General features: G+C 38.6%; 1 protein-coding gene across 4 annotated transcripts in view; it reads right to left on the bottom strand.

Annotated features, from left to right (window-relative positions):
- Nucleotides 1–16,116, bottom strand: part of osbpl3b (oxysterol binding protein-like 3b) — a 35,050-nt gene extending 18,934 nt beyond the window's left edge. For 2 of the 4 annotated variants that reach the window (XM_077599335.1, XM_077599338.1), the window contains exons 1-2: nucleotides 15,903–16,116; nucleotides 1,375–1,513 (exon numbers count right to left, since the gene is read on the bottom strand). In XM_077599335.1, coding sequence (XP_077455461.1) covers nucleotides 1,375–1,491 — 117 coding nt within the window. In that variant the 5' untranslated portion in view covers nucleotides 1,492–1,513; nucleotides 15,903–16,116. Of the gene's footprint in view, nucleotides 1–1,374; nucleotides 1,514–2,768; nucleotides 2,908–15,532; nucleotides 15,753–15,902 lie in introns of those variants that run through there. The other 2 variants (XM_077599336.1, XM_077599337.1) reach the window with 2 other exon arrangements.
- Between the last annotated feature and the right edge of the window lie 208 nt (nucleotides 16,117–16,324).

Here is a 16,324-nt window from a genome sequence, read left to right as displayed (position 1 = left end):
CCATTTGTAGAGCCTTGAGCGGTAGATTGGATTTGATTGAAAATGTCAATATCATTCATAGGATATGATATGAGATGGGACAGGGCAGAGAGTGCAGAGATTGGTCAAGCTGAAAATTGATATATCAACACTGAAGATTTACACTGTCAGACAGAGATACAGATACATTTTTTCTTAATTCATTTTTTAAAGAGGTTACTGGGGTTAATCCCAGGTCCGGACCTTCCTTCCTGTGTGAAGTTTGTATGTTCTCTCTAGGCTTGAGCTGTATTTTCTCCGGGTACTCCGGTTTCCTATTACATCCCAAAAACATGCATGCTTGGCTGGTTGAACACTCTAAATTGCCCCTAGGTATGAGTGTGAGCGTAAATGCCTGTCCATCTCCTTGTGTCCTGCAATTGTCTGGCCACCCAATCAGGCTGTCCCTGGCCTGCTGCCCATTGTTGGCTGGGAGAGGTTCCAGCTCCCCCATGACCCTTGTTAGGATAAGGGGTCCGGAAAATGAATGAATGAATGAAGTTGTAACAGAGCTGTATTTTCTGCGGCACAATGGTATGCCATCAGTGATGGTCAGGTGTGCCGCGGAAAATTATCTGCCAAGAAAAAATCTCATCTCATCTCATTTTCTGAACCACTTTATCCTCACTAAGGTCCCGGGGGGTGCTGGAGCCTATCCCAGCTGACTTTGGGCCAGGGGCGGCAGACGTCGTGAATTGGTGGCCAGCCAATCGCTGGGCACAAGGAGACGAATAGCCATTCACGCCCACACTCACACCTAGGGGCAATTTAGAGTGTCCAATCAGCCTACCATGCATGTCTTTTGAATGTGGGAGGAAACTGGAGTACCTGGAGAAAACCCACGCAGGCCCGGGGAGAACATGCAAACTCCACACAGGTGTACGTGACCTGGATTTGAACCCAAGTCTCCTACTGTGAGCCCCCCCCCAAGAAGAAATATTCCGTAAAAAATAGTAATATTACAAGATGACGAACAACAGGTCCATACTGTAATATTACAAAATTCTAATTGTAATGTTACAAGAAGTTGTTTTGTTGCTTAGTTTCAATGTAGCCTGAACTGGAAGTTGTTCGGTTTCACGGGCATCGACTTTTGTGGAAGTAAAGTTTGTGTGAAAATATTGAAACTTTTTTTTGTTTCTTTGATTCCTGTTGATAAAACTCTGATAATAATGACTTTTTATTGTGAATATAGGTGACATTTTAAATTACTAGATGATTTTCAGTTTGATGTGTGCCTTAAGATATTTACAATGCAAAATGTGTGTCAAGCCCGAAAAAGGTTGGGAAACACGGACATAGAATGATAACGTCTAAGTGGATGTTCATGATAGACATTTTGTAGTGTTGTTTTACCTGCCGACTGTCATGTTTGGATGAGGAGCTGCTGTTGCTGCGTGATAAAGAGATCTTCTGTGACATGACTGAAGCACGCTCCTCTGAGCCCATTTCACCGCACACTACGGTTGGCATGCCAGCAACATTCTTTTAGTATCTTGAGAAAGAGAAAATGGACACAGGGTCATAGGGGGACGTCAGAGAAGAAAAAGATTGCTTTAATTGTCAAGGCCACGAAGGCTTTTCAAGAGTCTCACTGCAAAACACGAGGTTATATACTTTTTGTATTTCTATTATAGGTGATAAGAGGTTGTGAAAATGGAATTGACAGAAAAGATTCTCCATAAAAATGGAGTTCGAAGCCATGAATAATTTATACATACTCCTGGCTCTTAGTGAGTGCAAGAGTTTCATTGTAAAATCAATCAAAAGATGAGAGGATTAGGATGAGAGTATGCTATTTGAAGTTGTTTACGTAAAAATGTAAGAATCTCTGTTCTACATTGCCTCCTGTGTGCATTTGCAACCTTGGATAAATATGTGCATTGAGATGTGAATGTGTAAATTCAAAAATATATATACATTAAAAACACCTGCATATTTTATCAATAATATATAATACACGTACGAAGGGCACAGGTTGGATATAAAGAAAAATCTGTTATGGACTGTTTATATTGAATGAAATAAATCAGATACATGTTGCATATGGGGAAAGAAAAATTATAATTGACCCGCAGAGTGAAAGTAGCCTACAATTTTTCAAGCAGAAAAATATTCTTTTCAACTTTCACCTGTACACAATTCATACATTTTTAAATTGGATTTATGAAAAACAAACACAACAAAAAGTTTAAATGATTGCCTGGATTGCTCGTTAAACATCTCATCAGCCCAGATACATAATAAGCACACCTGAATTATGTAAAGGCAACAATAAGTGCACAATTAATGAATGTCATCAATCAGCTCTGAGACAAAAAAAATAACAATCTGGCTCTGAGAATTGTTGTGTATACATCCTTAAAACATACTAACCTATGAAATATACTTAAAATATAACAGAAGTGTAGCCATTTTAGTTTTTGTTCTCACCAAGAAAAAAAACTAAGCGGGTGTAATACCTACAAATCACCTAATGTCCTAATGTATTAAACACTGTCATGATGCAGTTATGTTTCCACTCTTTAATGAATTCATACTTAGCATATTGTATTTGATGCATTCTTCATACAATTCAGCCTCCCACACAGTACTGAGTGTGAGAAAAAAATATGGCGTTACTTTCAAGTCCTGACTAATACATTTCAAGATGACTACATTTTTCCAAATTAGCATAAGAACTAAAACTAAAATGGCTACCATGAACAACACTGTAGGTTTCCTATATTACCCTACCGCAAAAAAAATACCTTTTCCAATTTAAAACGGCAAACGGATTCTCCATGTTGTACAACCAATCTTCTGAACAGTGTTGGTTAAAGGAGAAAAAAGTACGGCACCACAAACAATCAAAGCTTAACATATTGCATCTTTGAGGTGACATGTAAGAATACTGCCCCAAGTTCTGAAACTGGAAAACATGCCACGATGTCGTGAGACCTGCCATCATCAGAGACAAGTGACATCATCACTTCAGCATGTGCATGAGTGTAAAAATAATTGGTCCTCTTTGGTAAACAGCAGACTCATTAAAAGTATGCATCTGTGTGGTGTGCAATGTCAACATATGACACCACATTTTGTTTTTGCATTTACTGGCTGATTGTTTTTCCAGAGAAAGTCATTAATTGGTTATGTTTCCCATACCCATGCGGTGTGAACATATGAAACCGCATTCCGTTTATAGATTTATTGCCCGACTGTTTTTCAAAGAGCAGAAAAGTAATTCATTGGTTATATTCTCTAGCCCATTTTAAAACAAGTGATAGAAACATAGATATAGTATATGAATATAGTAGTGCATTATTATTTTAGACGGTGTTAAGCTATTATAGGAGCCAAATCTACCCTAGGGTAGGCTGAAAGAAACGAACCAGCGGCCCTTCTGACCTCTATCAAGTACTCGTTTTCACACTAATTTCACACAGGCAAATAGGGTGGAGTCTATTTCCCAAAGAGACAATGCCAATGTGCACAAGTGGGAGCTGGATTCAAACCCCTCATCCTTTTGAATGGACGACACACTCTCTATCTGCCTATCGATCTGAATGTAGTTGTCAACCAAAGCTTAAGAAATAAATTAATGAAAAAACAAAGAGCCACTGTATGTCTTCAGAATGTTTACATGAACATATTTTACAGTGACCTTTCTGCATATTTGCAATTTGCATACCTGTCAACCTCTGCCGATAACTGCCCTTATAAATGATTATGATTCCCCTTACAAACCCCCAAAAAACCTTACAAACACCATACGACTCGACAGGTATGAATTTGGTATTTGCGAATACACCAATCCAGACCTGAAATCATTTTTTCAAACCTTAAACTGTGAGGCAGGCATACTGCGACTAGGTCACCGTGACAAAGCAATGGGAAAAAAAGTCATTTTGATGAGTTATTTTCTTCACCAAACATTTACTGCAGTCTGGGAGAACAAAAATTGTGTTAACAGTCCATTTGTGGCATGAAATCCTAGCCTAAAATAATGATCCCACTATCGTGAGTGGCATGGTGTGTCTTTGTCCATTTCCCAATGGGCACACGGATGCGACGTGTTGACGAGCACTTTGAAGCAGCAGTGAGGTTAATCACATTACCTGCTCTGCATTTGCAAGCTTTGTGCTGCATAATGCCCCTAGCCTCTCATGTTATATGGATAAAATGGTGCTCATCTAAAACCACCCATTAACCAAGCCTTGACATTCTCACTTGGTCCCACAATTAAAATGTCTGAATGCAGCCATCAGTCACACAGTGTCTAATGTTGCCTCTCTTTGCATCCATGTGTTCATCGTAGGATGGCCTTCACGTCTATGATTTATTCATCTTATACGAGTTGGCCACATCCCGGGCTGTCATCAAAGTGACAGCTCAGTGAAACGTCAGACCTTTGTTCAACAACAGCTTCCACTCAGTGATAACAATGACGTACAAGAAACCTGGCCCGTATGAATTTGATCTACCAGTTGGAAAGAAGACCAGACTCGGAACTGACCCCTGCTTATATGCCTAAACAAAATTAAAATGGCACACCAGAGGCTGGCCAGGAGTGGCCACGGCCCTCCTATAAATTTAATGGCCATCCCACTGCCTTTCATGCTATAAATGTTAATAACTGTGCTATTATTAGTATGTGCACATTAGACCATTAGTCCCATTAAAAATGTAATGCAATAAAACCAAAGTATATCAGTAGACATTTCCTTAAAAGGATAGACGACACATAATATCAATAATCTTCATGTGAAAGAAATACTGTCCAAAATGGCACCGCTTATTAATGCAGCCATTTTTGGACAGCTGTTATACACATTTGATTTAAGAATAAGTCAGTGTGGTGAGTTAACAATGTCACGGGAGAGGGCGGGCACTCTTGGATATTCGCGTCTGATTGGTTGTAATAGTACCCGCAAAAATGAAATGTCGGTCCTCATATTGGGTGGTCACATCCTGGAAATACTCTTTTTATTTACCTCATTAAAAAAATGAAATGATGTATTTTTGTATGTGTTGGGATGGACATAATTAAAGAGTCTAAGCCTTAATGTCTTTCAGATAGTTTTCTTTTGGACAGTTTAGTACAACAGTATAATGATATGCTGACAATGTGGCTTTTAGTTTCGTTGTAGCCCTTCAAATTTTTACAATAAGTGCAAAGCTGTAAAGAATTTATAGATGTGCCACTGCAAAATATATATTTTGGAACCCTCTTGTGTTCCTAAAATTGCCCCTTCCAGTTAGTTTGTGATTTATTTATATTATGCAAGATGTTATGTTATCTGCTACTCGTCAGTACTTCAAGTGCTCTGTTAACGCTTATATGTTGACCACGTTGATAAAAAACTTGTGGGACATAAGGCAAGCTGTCTTTGTTTTCAGCTCAATAAAGACCTTTAGCAAACCTTTCTGAGCCAATGATCCCAGTTGAGATGGGCTAATTTCCACACTAAATAGATTGACAAATGTTGAAAGCCTTCCATTACACTCTGAACTTCATTTTGCACTGTCCTTCCACTCCCTCCCGAGTCCGTCAAAGGAGTTAGAATGCCTAACTGGCTTTTAAGCGTCATTAGGCTGTGAGTCACAAGACTAAAACTCTCTTGTTTGAAGCCCTGCAGGGAAGCAATGGTGTCATATTTGAAATTAATAATGTTTTTTTTAAAAAAAAAGCATCTAATCACCTACTGGAAGTTGCCACCTGTTTTTTTCCCCTTGTGGTAATAAATGTTTTTTTTTTATAAATATATATATATTTTTTTAATCTAGGTCTACAATGTCTTGTGTGTCTTGTGTCTGTCTTACTACTGCAACCAAGAAATTTCCCAAATACGGGATGAAATAAAGTTCTAACCTAACCTAAATCTATTGGGATGAGACATTTATTCTCAGTCAACATTCTGCTTTACAGTATATCCACGTAAGTACTACAGTATATATAATAATCCGACTTTTAAGCAGCAGCAATGTTAATTTCTGTTATGTAAAAGCTAAAATTAGTTCATATTAACACATAAATAAATAACAGCGCACCTTTGTGTGAACATCTTATCTCTACGCGCACAGCTGGGTCACCGCTCTTAAAAATAAAGCTTCTTCTGTTGTTAAGTTTCTTTGTCATGCCGGTGGGCAGACATCCATCTGGTTAACCCCACTTGCAAGCATTCTCTTCATTTATTTAGACTTTTCTTTTGCAAGACTTTCCCTCAGGGCGGCTTGCCTTGAGAAGAATGGTGTGTCCTGCTGTGCTGAGAACATTCTTGCAGCACCAAAATAAAGACCCTTGATTCTGTCACAATAACCTCGAAAACTACCATGTCATGTCATTTTTTCATATTATAAAGTACTCTCATTAAATCTCTACTCCATAGCCGCTGTGCTCTCATATATTTTGAGAAAGAAAAAATAATGGTAGTGTCATGGCGGTTTTATTTTTCATGACACGACATATTTCGCTTCCTCTTTTTTGTGTTATCATATTTTTCACTCTGTCGAATATGATGACTACCCAAGAAAGAGGCTTTTGCAAATCCACACTGTGTATCGCTTTATCTATTGCTCTTCAATTTTTAGAATGATTTTTTTCTAAAAGGTTAAAATCAACACATTTGTACAACTTGGCACATTTAATGAGGTTGAATTCAAAGCCCAGCCATAACCTAGTTGCAACTTGTTCAAAATTAATGTGAAATGATAACAAGAGAAGCATCGACAATTACATAATTGAGCAAGTATTTCCCTTTTTCTCAGTCAAAGGAGAGATTGGGAAAATAACCTTTTCACTCTGGATTTGGCAGGATCTGTTAAAGATTAACATTTTTCTTGAACACATATTAAGAAGAGCCCCTGCAATTAGGATGCGTATAACGAGGGATTTTCCTTTCACCAGTTAAAAAAAAAAGAAAAGGTCCACATGGAAGGCTTTTAAAGAAAATATCTCATTAAAAAGTGTATGCTCTCAGAAATTGTCAATGCAGGTGGAAGCACTATGACCCCCAACATCAGCAATTATAATCAGTTGGCTCGAAAGACAAATAATTGTGTACAGCAGCCACTGAACAAACGGCGAGATGGGGAGATTTATTTCAAATATATATAGAAGTAAACACATTTATGTACAAACGAAATTAAATTAAGGTCAACATGAAGTTATTTTAAAGGAGATATTTTTGAAATGTCTAATGATGTGTTTACATGGGCGAGACTACAGGGTTGTAATGTTACAACGCACAGAGAGAATGATGATGCAAAGTATGTCATTTCTATATTTTGCTGAAACCTGTTAACCTGTAACGTCTCTTTAAATAGGTTTTATCCAATTAAATACTTTATTTTCAAATCTGTCACTACACTAATTAGGTAATGAGTTCCGTCATAGTTTATTTTTTAAACACTTTAATTACACAGCATAAACTAAGATATGGCCTGGTGGACAAGGGTTTAGCATATCTTCCTCACAGTTCTGAGATGTGGGGAGTTTGCATGTTCTACACGGGCCTGCGTGGGTTTTCCCCGGGTACTCCGGTTTCCTCGCACATCCCAAAAACATGCATGGTAGGATGGTTGGACACTAAATTTCCCCTAGGTATGAGTGTGAGCATGAATGGTTGTCTGTCTGGCCACCAATTTAGGATGTCCCCTGCCTGAAGTCAGCTGGGATAGGCTCCAGCACCCCCCGCAACTCTTGTGAGGATAAAGCGTTCCGAAAATGAACGAATTAATGTTTACATGCACTGGCCATTGCATTCAGTTAGTGTTGTGCAGCCTTAAGATTGGATCAGACTACAATAAAAATTGTCTCTCTCGCCATTGTAGGGTTGTGTTTCTTGATGAACTGAAAAGGACAGTTTGGACTGCACATTGGTCACGAAGGGGTCGAGGAAATAGGGAATAGGGTAGTGTCTGCGTGTGTGTAGGGTCGCAAGTGGGAGCAAATTTTTGGCCTGCATTGACACAAAACCTGAAGATGTTCCAAATATAACATTGCCCACTGCTCTGCACACCAGGAATAGAAACACTATAATGATGACCATAAATCCAATACAACCCCATGTGGGATGCAATTATTGCATGCCCTGACTTGTCTGTATAAGTGTATGTTAGTGCAGGTGTCCTGATCATTCCCCTTGTTTGTGCTCATTTGCATCTGATTGTGCTTTTCCTCACCTTTGACTTCCTATTAATCTGGAGTCTCTTGCTGTCAGGTTGCTGAATACGCTACACTGGCATTGATTATTGACCTCACCTTTTGGATACTACCAACACATTACTAATTATATGGTTATTACAGGTTGAAGGCCTATCAAATAGTGGCTGTTCTTTTATTTCTTACAAACTTTGAATTCCATCTCCACTGTCATTTGTTAAATGAGCACAAAATGTAGCATTGCCCAGCCTTTATTGAGCACTGTTGGGTTTATTATGAAGCACAATTTTTGTTTTCTTTTGCATCTGAACTGAGTTGGTAATTGTGGACTTAAATTTGCCTGTAGGATACAAGGTAGTGTATAAGTAGAGTGCATGCATACTCTTTGTCACGGACTTCAGCCTGTAGTGTGCTGTAACTGTGTGCTGGTCCTTATTTAAAAGTGTTTGGACTGAAGTAGTACAGTGGTACCTCGACATACGAGCACCCCGACATACGAGCGTTTCGAGATACGAGTAAAATTTCGAGATAATAATTATCTCTAGATACGAGATAAATTTCGAGATACGAGAAAGCCAGGTGGCATGAGAGGCTGTTTATGACTTTAGCGCACTTTTGCTGCATCTCTTTTGTGTATAACAGATATCTACGAGCACTGGGCGGAGCGTTGCAATTTTTTCAGTGTTTTTTCCCCCGTCACGCAGTGCGAATGGCGGAACGATGTGCATCATTTTCGGAATATTATTTAGGGAATACAAAAGCAAACAGCCCATCGATAGTGAAAGTCAGGTTGGAGGCGGGGCAAACAGAGCCAACCCGGCCGCGAGAAGAAATCTATGAAAATGTAAAACAAAATTAGAATTAAGTTTAGTGTAAGGTTAGATTAAACTTATTTTTGAGTGTGTCTGCATCGTAATCCAAGTTTATTTAAATTTGTTTGTTATATTACGATTCACCGGTGCAAAAAGTCTCCCCCGCTCGAACCCCAGACTCCCCCCCCCCCACCCCTCAATGACGGCAAAATCTGTCTAATTTTAGTTCTATTAAACACATTTTAGTAATATTAAACCACTAGTTATGTGTTACTTTGTTAATAGATGGTGAATTAGAAGAAATACAACATCTTTTTCCAATCCAATATCCTGTTTTTGGTGTTTTTTCAGAGGGTTGGAACAAATTAATTTGTTTTTAGTTCATTTCAATGGGAAACGTTCGTTCGAGTTACGAGAATATCGACATACGAGCTCAGTCCCGGTATTGTATTTTCATTATATCCCCCATAATGCTTCGAGCAGTCCCATTTGTCAACCTTAAGGCAAGAGAAATCAACGCGGATAGTATCAGATCAGCTTATGCTCAATGTTCAAATGATGCCAAATTTAGAAGGAGATTGCCCAACAAACAATCGTGTAACAGTTAAAATGCGGAAATGCCTTCAGCAACTCACTTCTGTTGCATGTACTTCATTCATACTGCCTATTATATCAAAAATATTCGCAGATTCTCTCCAAGACAGTGTTAACCACATCCTCAACACAGCCGCACACGCGCACACACATGCAGAAGTCGCATGGGTCTTTGTACTGTATAATTTGCAGTGTGAGCAACTTTTATAGGTCATAGCCTAGTAGCAGCTCATTAGGACCCCTATAAAGTATAAAGTCATAACCTTTCGAGACACTCAGTAAAAATAATAATGATAAAATGTTAGCAGAACTTGAAATTTCATATATTTCCGAGATATTGTTACACCATTAGAAACATACAAAATGCAACCAGTGTATTTTTTTTCTCGAGCAACTAAGTTATGAAATACATGAAAACATAAATATATGGGGATACAATAATTCAAACTCAAAAGCTACAAACTTACACAACACAACTTAGCTTTACGGAATAAATAAGCCAAAAGATGAAGAAACGTTTAAAAAAAAATGCTGGAGCTAACTTTGTCGGATGACTCCACTGTAAATAAAAATCATATCACACCACTTTTTTTTTCTAAAGCTACACATCATATGCTGTTAATTAATGATCTGATTAGATTGTTGCCAAGGATACACCATGCTCCAAACTAAATGTACATATTTTAGTCGTAGGCAGTACTTTCATCCTCATGCTTTAAGACCCTTTAAGCAAAAACTGGCACAGCTCACTCCATACCCCCTAATGTGCGCAAGACGCACTTTTTTTCCGCCCTGACCATTCGTGCTCCGAATTACAAGTGTGAAGACAGCTGTATATTTTTTTAAACTAAGAAATCCTATCCTCTTTAGATGAATTAGCTGGAAAATATACACATTTGGAGGCATTTAAATTGATTCTTAAGTTCTGAATGCTTCATCAACCAAGCTCTCTTCCTTGGGGTAAAGTGGATTCATGAATAAACGATGACTACCTTTTTGTGTGAGTTTACATTGATGGCTGCGGATATACGCAAGAAGCCTCAAACACATTCCGTAGAGTACTCACAGTGTACAACTAAAAAATTACGAATTACGATGACAGTAGTTCAAGAGTAAAAACTACTAGGGAAAAAGGATTGGTACATTATTCAAGCACTTCAGCTCTGCCATTTAAATACATCGTGAAGACTTTGAATAATTCAGATATAAAAAGTCGGATATTCTGTATAATCCTACGGCATGTGCGATTGTTTTTATTAGAAAGAACCGCCCGTGTTAAAAAATTCATGTTGAGTTTCTGGTGAGGTGTGTTTGAGTTTCCTTCTGCTTCAGATGCCTGAAGGAGGCCGCAGACTTACACAGCAGGCTGCTATTATAAAATGTCAGCACGACACTATAACGAGGAGACTGCGAAACAATCAAGCGGAATAAAAATAATGCGATAAAACTTGAAATTAAGCTGGTGCATTCGCTGTAATCACCTTTCAGTCTGACATAAATGTGCCACTTTGTGTTTTTATTTTACTAATTGCAACTGTAAGTGTCGATAAACACGTTTTTATACAGTTGCATCTCCACAAAGCGTCAACAGTATTTGTCTCAGAAAGCCTTGCAAAACTTACAGATGACGTCAAATCGCTCGATTTTACTTACTTTCTCCACTGTTTTACTTTTTTCCTAATACAGTAATACCTTGACGTACGAGTGCCCCGACATACGAGGAATTTGAGATGCGAGTAAAATTCCGAGCAAATATTTGCCTTGAGATACGAGACAAATTTTGAGATGCGAGAGAGCCAAATGGCCAAGGCGTGAGAGGGTGCTTATGATTTCAGTGTAAGTCTTTCTCATCGCATCTCCCTCGTGCAGAGATCTCTTCGAGCACTGGGCGGAGCGTTGCATTTTTTCCGTGTTTTTTTGCGTTAGTCATTGCAGAATTAAGGGAAAAACAATGGGTCCAAAGCAAGCCGGTGCAATGAAGGGAAGTGCAAAGAAAAGGTGTATGATGACAATCGTAGTTAAGCACGGAATAATCGAAAAACACGAGTAGTGTACGCGTAACTGAGCTGGCTCGCCAATACGTATGGAGAAGCCGGAAGTCCGCCTCGAAAGCCGCGGTGGAATACATTAACCTCTTTGCCTTGGTTATTGCACAGGAAGGTTTAAATTTAGTGTAATGTAAAATTAAAACTTTTTAAAGTGTGTGTACTGCAATCGAAGTTCATTTAAGTTAAATTTAAAGTTTATTTTACGTTATGAGTGCATCCGTCAAGTCTCTCTCTCTCTGACCACATTGTACTGAATAATGTCTCATTTTAGTATTAAACATAACCACTAATTATTTGTTACTATGTTAGTAGATGGTGAATTACAACCAATAAAAATATCTTTTTCCATTGTAATATCCTGTTTTTGTGTGTTTTTTTCAGAGGGTGGGAACGGATTAATTTGTATTTAGTTCATTTCTATGGGAAAGGTTGATTTGAGATATGAGTAAATCGACATACCAGCTCGGTCCCGGAACGGATTAAGCTCGTATCTCAAAGTATGACTGTAACCCTGACCTAATGTGACAGGATTCATGAAAAATATAGTTTTTACAACACAGTGTGAGGCCATGGCAGACGACAGTTCAGTTTGAATGGCCGTAGTCACATGACAGAGTACGTGACTAACAACTTGAAGTTGACATCTAATGAGGTGCTGTGTATTTGCTATGTTTCATGGCTCTCAAAAGAGGTGAATCACATGCACCTAGCGAGATGTGCATTTGCTTATCCCACCCTCGCAGTTAAGAACTCTGCCTCAACATTTAAATAATTTCACCCATGTTCAGGTTGGAGTAACATACATACTGTATTACCTTAAATATCAACTGTTGTTAATCACAATGCTGTCCAAATGAAGTGGCTGGCAAACCTAAATTCACGTCTTAATGTGTGTTGGTCCGATTCTTTATGGGATCGGTTTATCTAGGAGCAGTTCCAAAAGGGTAAACAATTTGTGCCAAATAAAAAGAGAAGCAGGGCCAAGTGCCCAAGCATTAAAGACGGAAGCTGTTTGCTGGCAGGCTCCCTAGTGGATAAATCACTTGAATTGGAAAACTTGAAGGAAATGAAGCAAGCGTCATTAAGAATACACTGTTTGTATTAGTTTAAGAGGCCATGACCTTAGACAACTAACTCAACAGATGGTTGCTCATGTTTACATGGCAACACTGTTATTGAAGAGCATAATCCAAAGAAAAGTTATTTCCCATTTTCCTTGTAAAACCATGGTAGGGTTTGTGTGTATATTGTGTTTTGCGTCACAAAAACGTCAATTTTCTTTTGCACAGATTGTAAATCAATTTAAGCTCCCATTACTGAACACAAAAAAAGCAAAACACCTGCAGTTTTTTTTTTAAAGCCCCGATTTTGAACTTGCATGATTGAGGGAATGGTGCGTTAGCTTTTGAGCACAAAAACTTTGAGCAAGACATTAAACCTCTATTTTTCTTAAATGATGCCAAACCTACCAGCTGTCCATCACGATTTGTGATGCAACCTTAGCAGCGTCATACCACGGTAAGATTGATTCCTTCCTGGACTTGTTTTAAATTAATTCTGTGAATGTAATGTAAGCCTGCATTTGTGGATAAACAGACAAGGAACAGATATATTTGGTTATATCAGACTAAATCCCTATTAAATCAGTTTAATAGTTACATTTTTATTCTGACAATAAGTGAACCAATAAAAATGGACCCATGCCTCATTTTGGGTTCAGAAATTTATAACACAAGGCTTGTGAAAATGTGGCAAAAGGCACATTTAACCAAGTGTGTTACAGACCAACCTACGACAATGGTAATTAAAAATATGCAGTTACAGAGGAGCTATTCAGGAACACCATCTATTTCACTTTTAAAGCCTCGTTAGCCTGAGCTAAAGTTATTAGCCTATATATATTAGAAAAGCGTCCACTTCATAGATATCCTCCTTTTTTGCCACTGAAATAATTGTTGATGTTCTTCTTTTTCTTCTGGATACTATATATATATATATATATATATATATATATATATATATATATATATATATATATATATATATATATATATATATATATATATATATATATATATATATATATTTTAATATATATTTATATATATATTAAAATATATAATATATAAATATATATATTATATATATATATATATATATATATATTTATATATATATATATATATATATATATATATATATATATATATATATATATATATATATATATATATATATATATATATATATATATATATATATATATATATATATATATATATATATATATATATAAGCACTGAGTGGGGCTTCCTATGTTTATAAACTACGATTATAAAGAATGGTGGTTTTCTACCACTTTTTAAAATGTAATTGTCATTGTAATTGTAAGTGTAATAAATAAAATGGCCGGTCTGCCTCACAGTTCCAGGGTCGTGGGTTCAATCCCAGGTCAGTCCTCCTTGTGTCGAGTTTACATGTTCTCACCGGGCTTGTGTGGGTTTCCTCTGGGTACTCTGTTTTCCTCCCACATCCCAAAAACATGCAGAGTAGGCTGGTTGAACACTCTAAAGTGCCATTAGATATGAGTGTAAGCATGTAGGGTTGTCTGTCTCCCGGCCACAAACTCAGGGCATCCACTCCTGTTGCTGGGATATGCTCCAGCACCCCCTGCGACCCTTGTGAGGATAAGTGTTTGTAACTTTTTAACTTCTTTTTCAGGGTCAAGCTGCATCAGAGCACCAGTGAGGAGTGCTAATGGTGGAGGACACCAACATTACTTTGGCACTGGCACTTCTTCGGCTTTAGGGAGCAATAATCTTCTCTACCGGAATTGATTGCTTTGGAGCAAAGGCCTTAAAGGTTGCTTGATGTCATGAGGAGAAACTGGGAGCTATAATTTCAGATTTGGTGCAATATATCGCTACATCATCTTGATGTCCTCTTTGGGGCACATAAGCGTTTACCTGAAATCAGCAGTCCCCAACTACCGGTCCGTGGACCAGTACCAGTCCGCCAGCCACCTGGTGCCGGCCCATCAGAGTAATAAATATTAACGTTATACATCTCGCCTTCAATAATAAATGATTGCTTTTGTCAGTTGTCGCGCTCCTCATTAGCGAGAAAATAGAGAGAGCTTTACTGTTCTGTGGGGTTGGGGACCACTGCCTTAAATGGTACACGGTCGATTGGTCGCCGATTATTTGGTTGCCGGTCTTTTGGTCGCCTGGAAGGTAAGTGATAATTACCATTTAAATCGTTGCTCAAATTCCCTAAATACAAACTGCGAATTACTATTTAGTCATACTTAATGCCCTAGTAATTATTAGGCTAAAGAAAAGCTCCAAATTTCCCGGACTTTTATTGTTTTTTGTTGGAGAACTTGTTAAGACCCTGACTGACGTAGCTTCTTAAAGGGACAACGCATGCACATACAAACTCTTATACACTCACACGTCGGCTTAGTGAAACTGCTCATGGCCATTGTTGGCTTTTATTGATGCGTAGACCGTGTTGTTTTACCTTGTTTTGTCACCGGTCTTTTGGTCATCTGTATTTTGGTCGCCAGTCTTTTGGTCGTCCGTTGTCGCGGTCGGGGCGACCGATCGACCGGCGACCAATCGGCCGCACACGGCCTTAAATCAGGGGTCCCCAACCACCGGGTCCGGGACCCCTGATTTAAATGGTGGCTTGCGGACCGATACCGGTCCCCGACCCGGTACCGGTCCGCGAGCCACCATTTGAATTTCAATGCCATGGACCGGGATACAAATCGATGGCAGCACTTTCATGATCAAATGAATTAGACGTCTATCGACGTCAATGGCACTGAAATTAAAATTCCCATATTAATTTAGTATAGAAACCCAAACAGTGGGCCTCCTGTTCGTAAACCAAAACATGACCAGCCTTACCTGAAAGGCTCCTCTGTCCTGCAGTGCACCCAAAGGATGCGGAGCTGCTCGTGAAATTCCACTTTATGTGAAGGTGAGAGCTTAAATTGTGCACGTCTGGCTTGAAATATGTAGGTGTTTGCTCATGACTAATGGCAAAACGGACTCAAGAAATGGTATTTACGTCTTGACTCCAGCAGTAACGCACTCATAGTGGGTGGGAGATGCCGAGCTGCACTTACTGTACACATGAGTAATAAGAATATATTAATCAGAGCTTTGGTAGATCACGAAATGTATTCAGTGTCATTTTCACCAGGAACTTTATACGACTTGGAAAATGCTCTTTTACAAGCAGGAAAGTGAGAAGTAGAGAAAAGAGCACACTCACCTTGACGGAGTTGCGGATGCGATTTTCTGGCGTGATGGGGAAGATGTTTCTTGGAAGTGTTGCAACAAAGATAGAAAGCAGCGCAAAAAGGAGGATAAATAAAAAGAAAAAACAACAACAAAAAACAATTCTACTGTTTCGAGACACGCACACGAGCGCAGTTTCCACTCTCAGATTGAAAAGGGGAAAAAAAGCTTCATTCGCTCCCAGCTGCATGAAGAGGGCGGATACTTTGTCTGATTTAGAAAAGAGCCAATCAGGGTTCAGAAGAAATCTGACGACAGGCTAAAAGGGCGGAGCCTTTGTGACGTATATCGGGGACCCCCAAAGATGTGTCATTTCGAGAGACGATTATGGACAAGTGTGAAAGTTCATATTATCTATATTGCCATGTGATTGAGGTTGAACTAAGAAACTCATCG

This window comes from Stigmatopora argus, chromosome 4, assembly GCF_051989625.1.
Source record: "Stigmatopora argus isolate UIUO_Sarg chromosome 4, RoL_Sarg_1.0, whole genome shotgun sequence".
Taxonomy (NCBI): domain Eukaryota; kingdom Metazoa; phylum Chordata; class Actinopteri; order Syngnathiformes; family Syngnathidae; genus Stigmatopora; species Stigmatopora argus.
The sequence above is the reverse complement of the archived record's forward strand: the minus strand, read 5'-3'. Positions and strand labels throughout refer to the sequence as shown.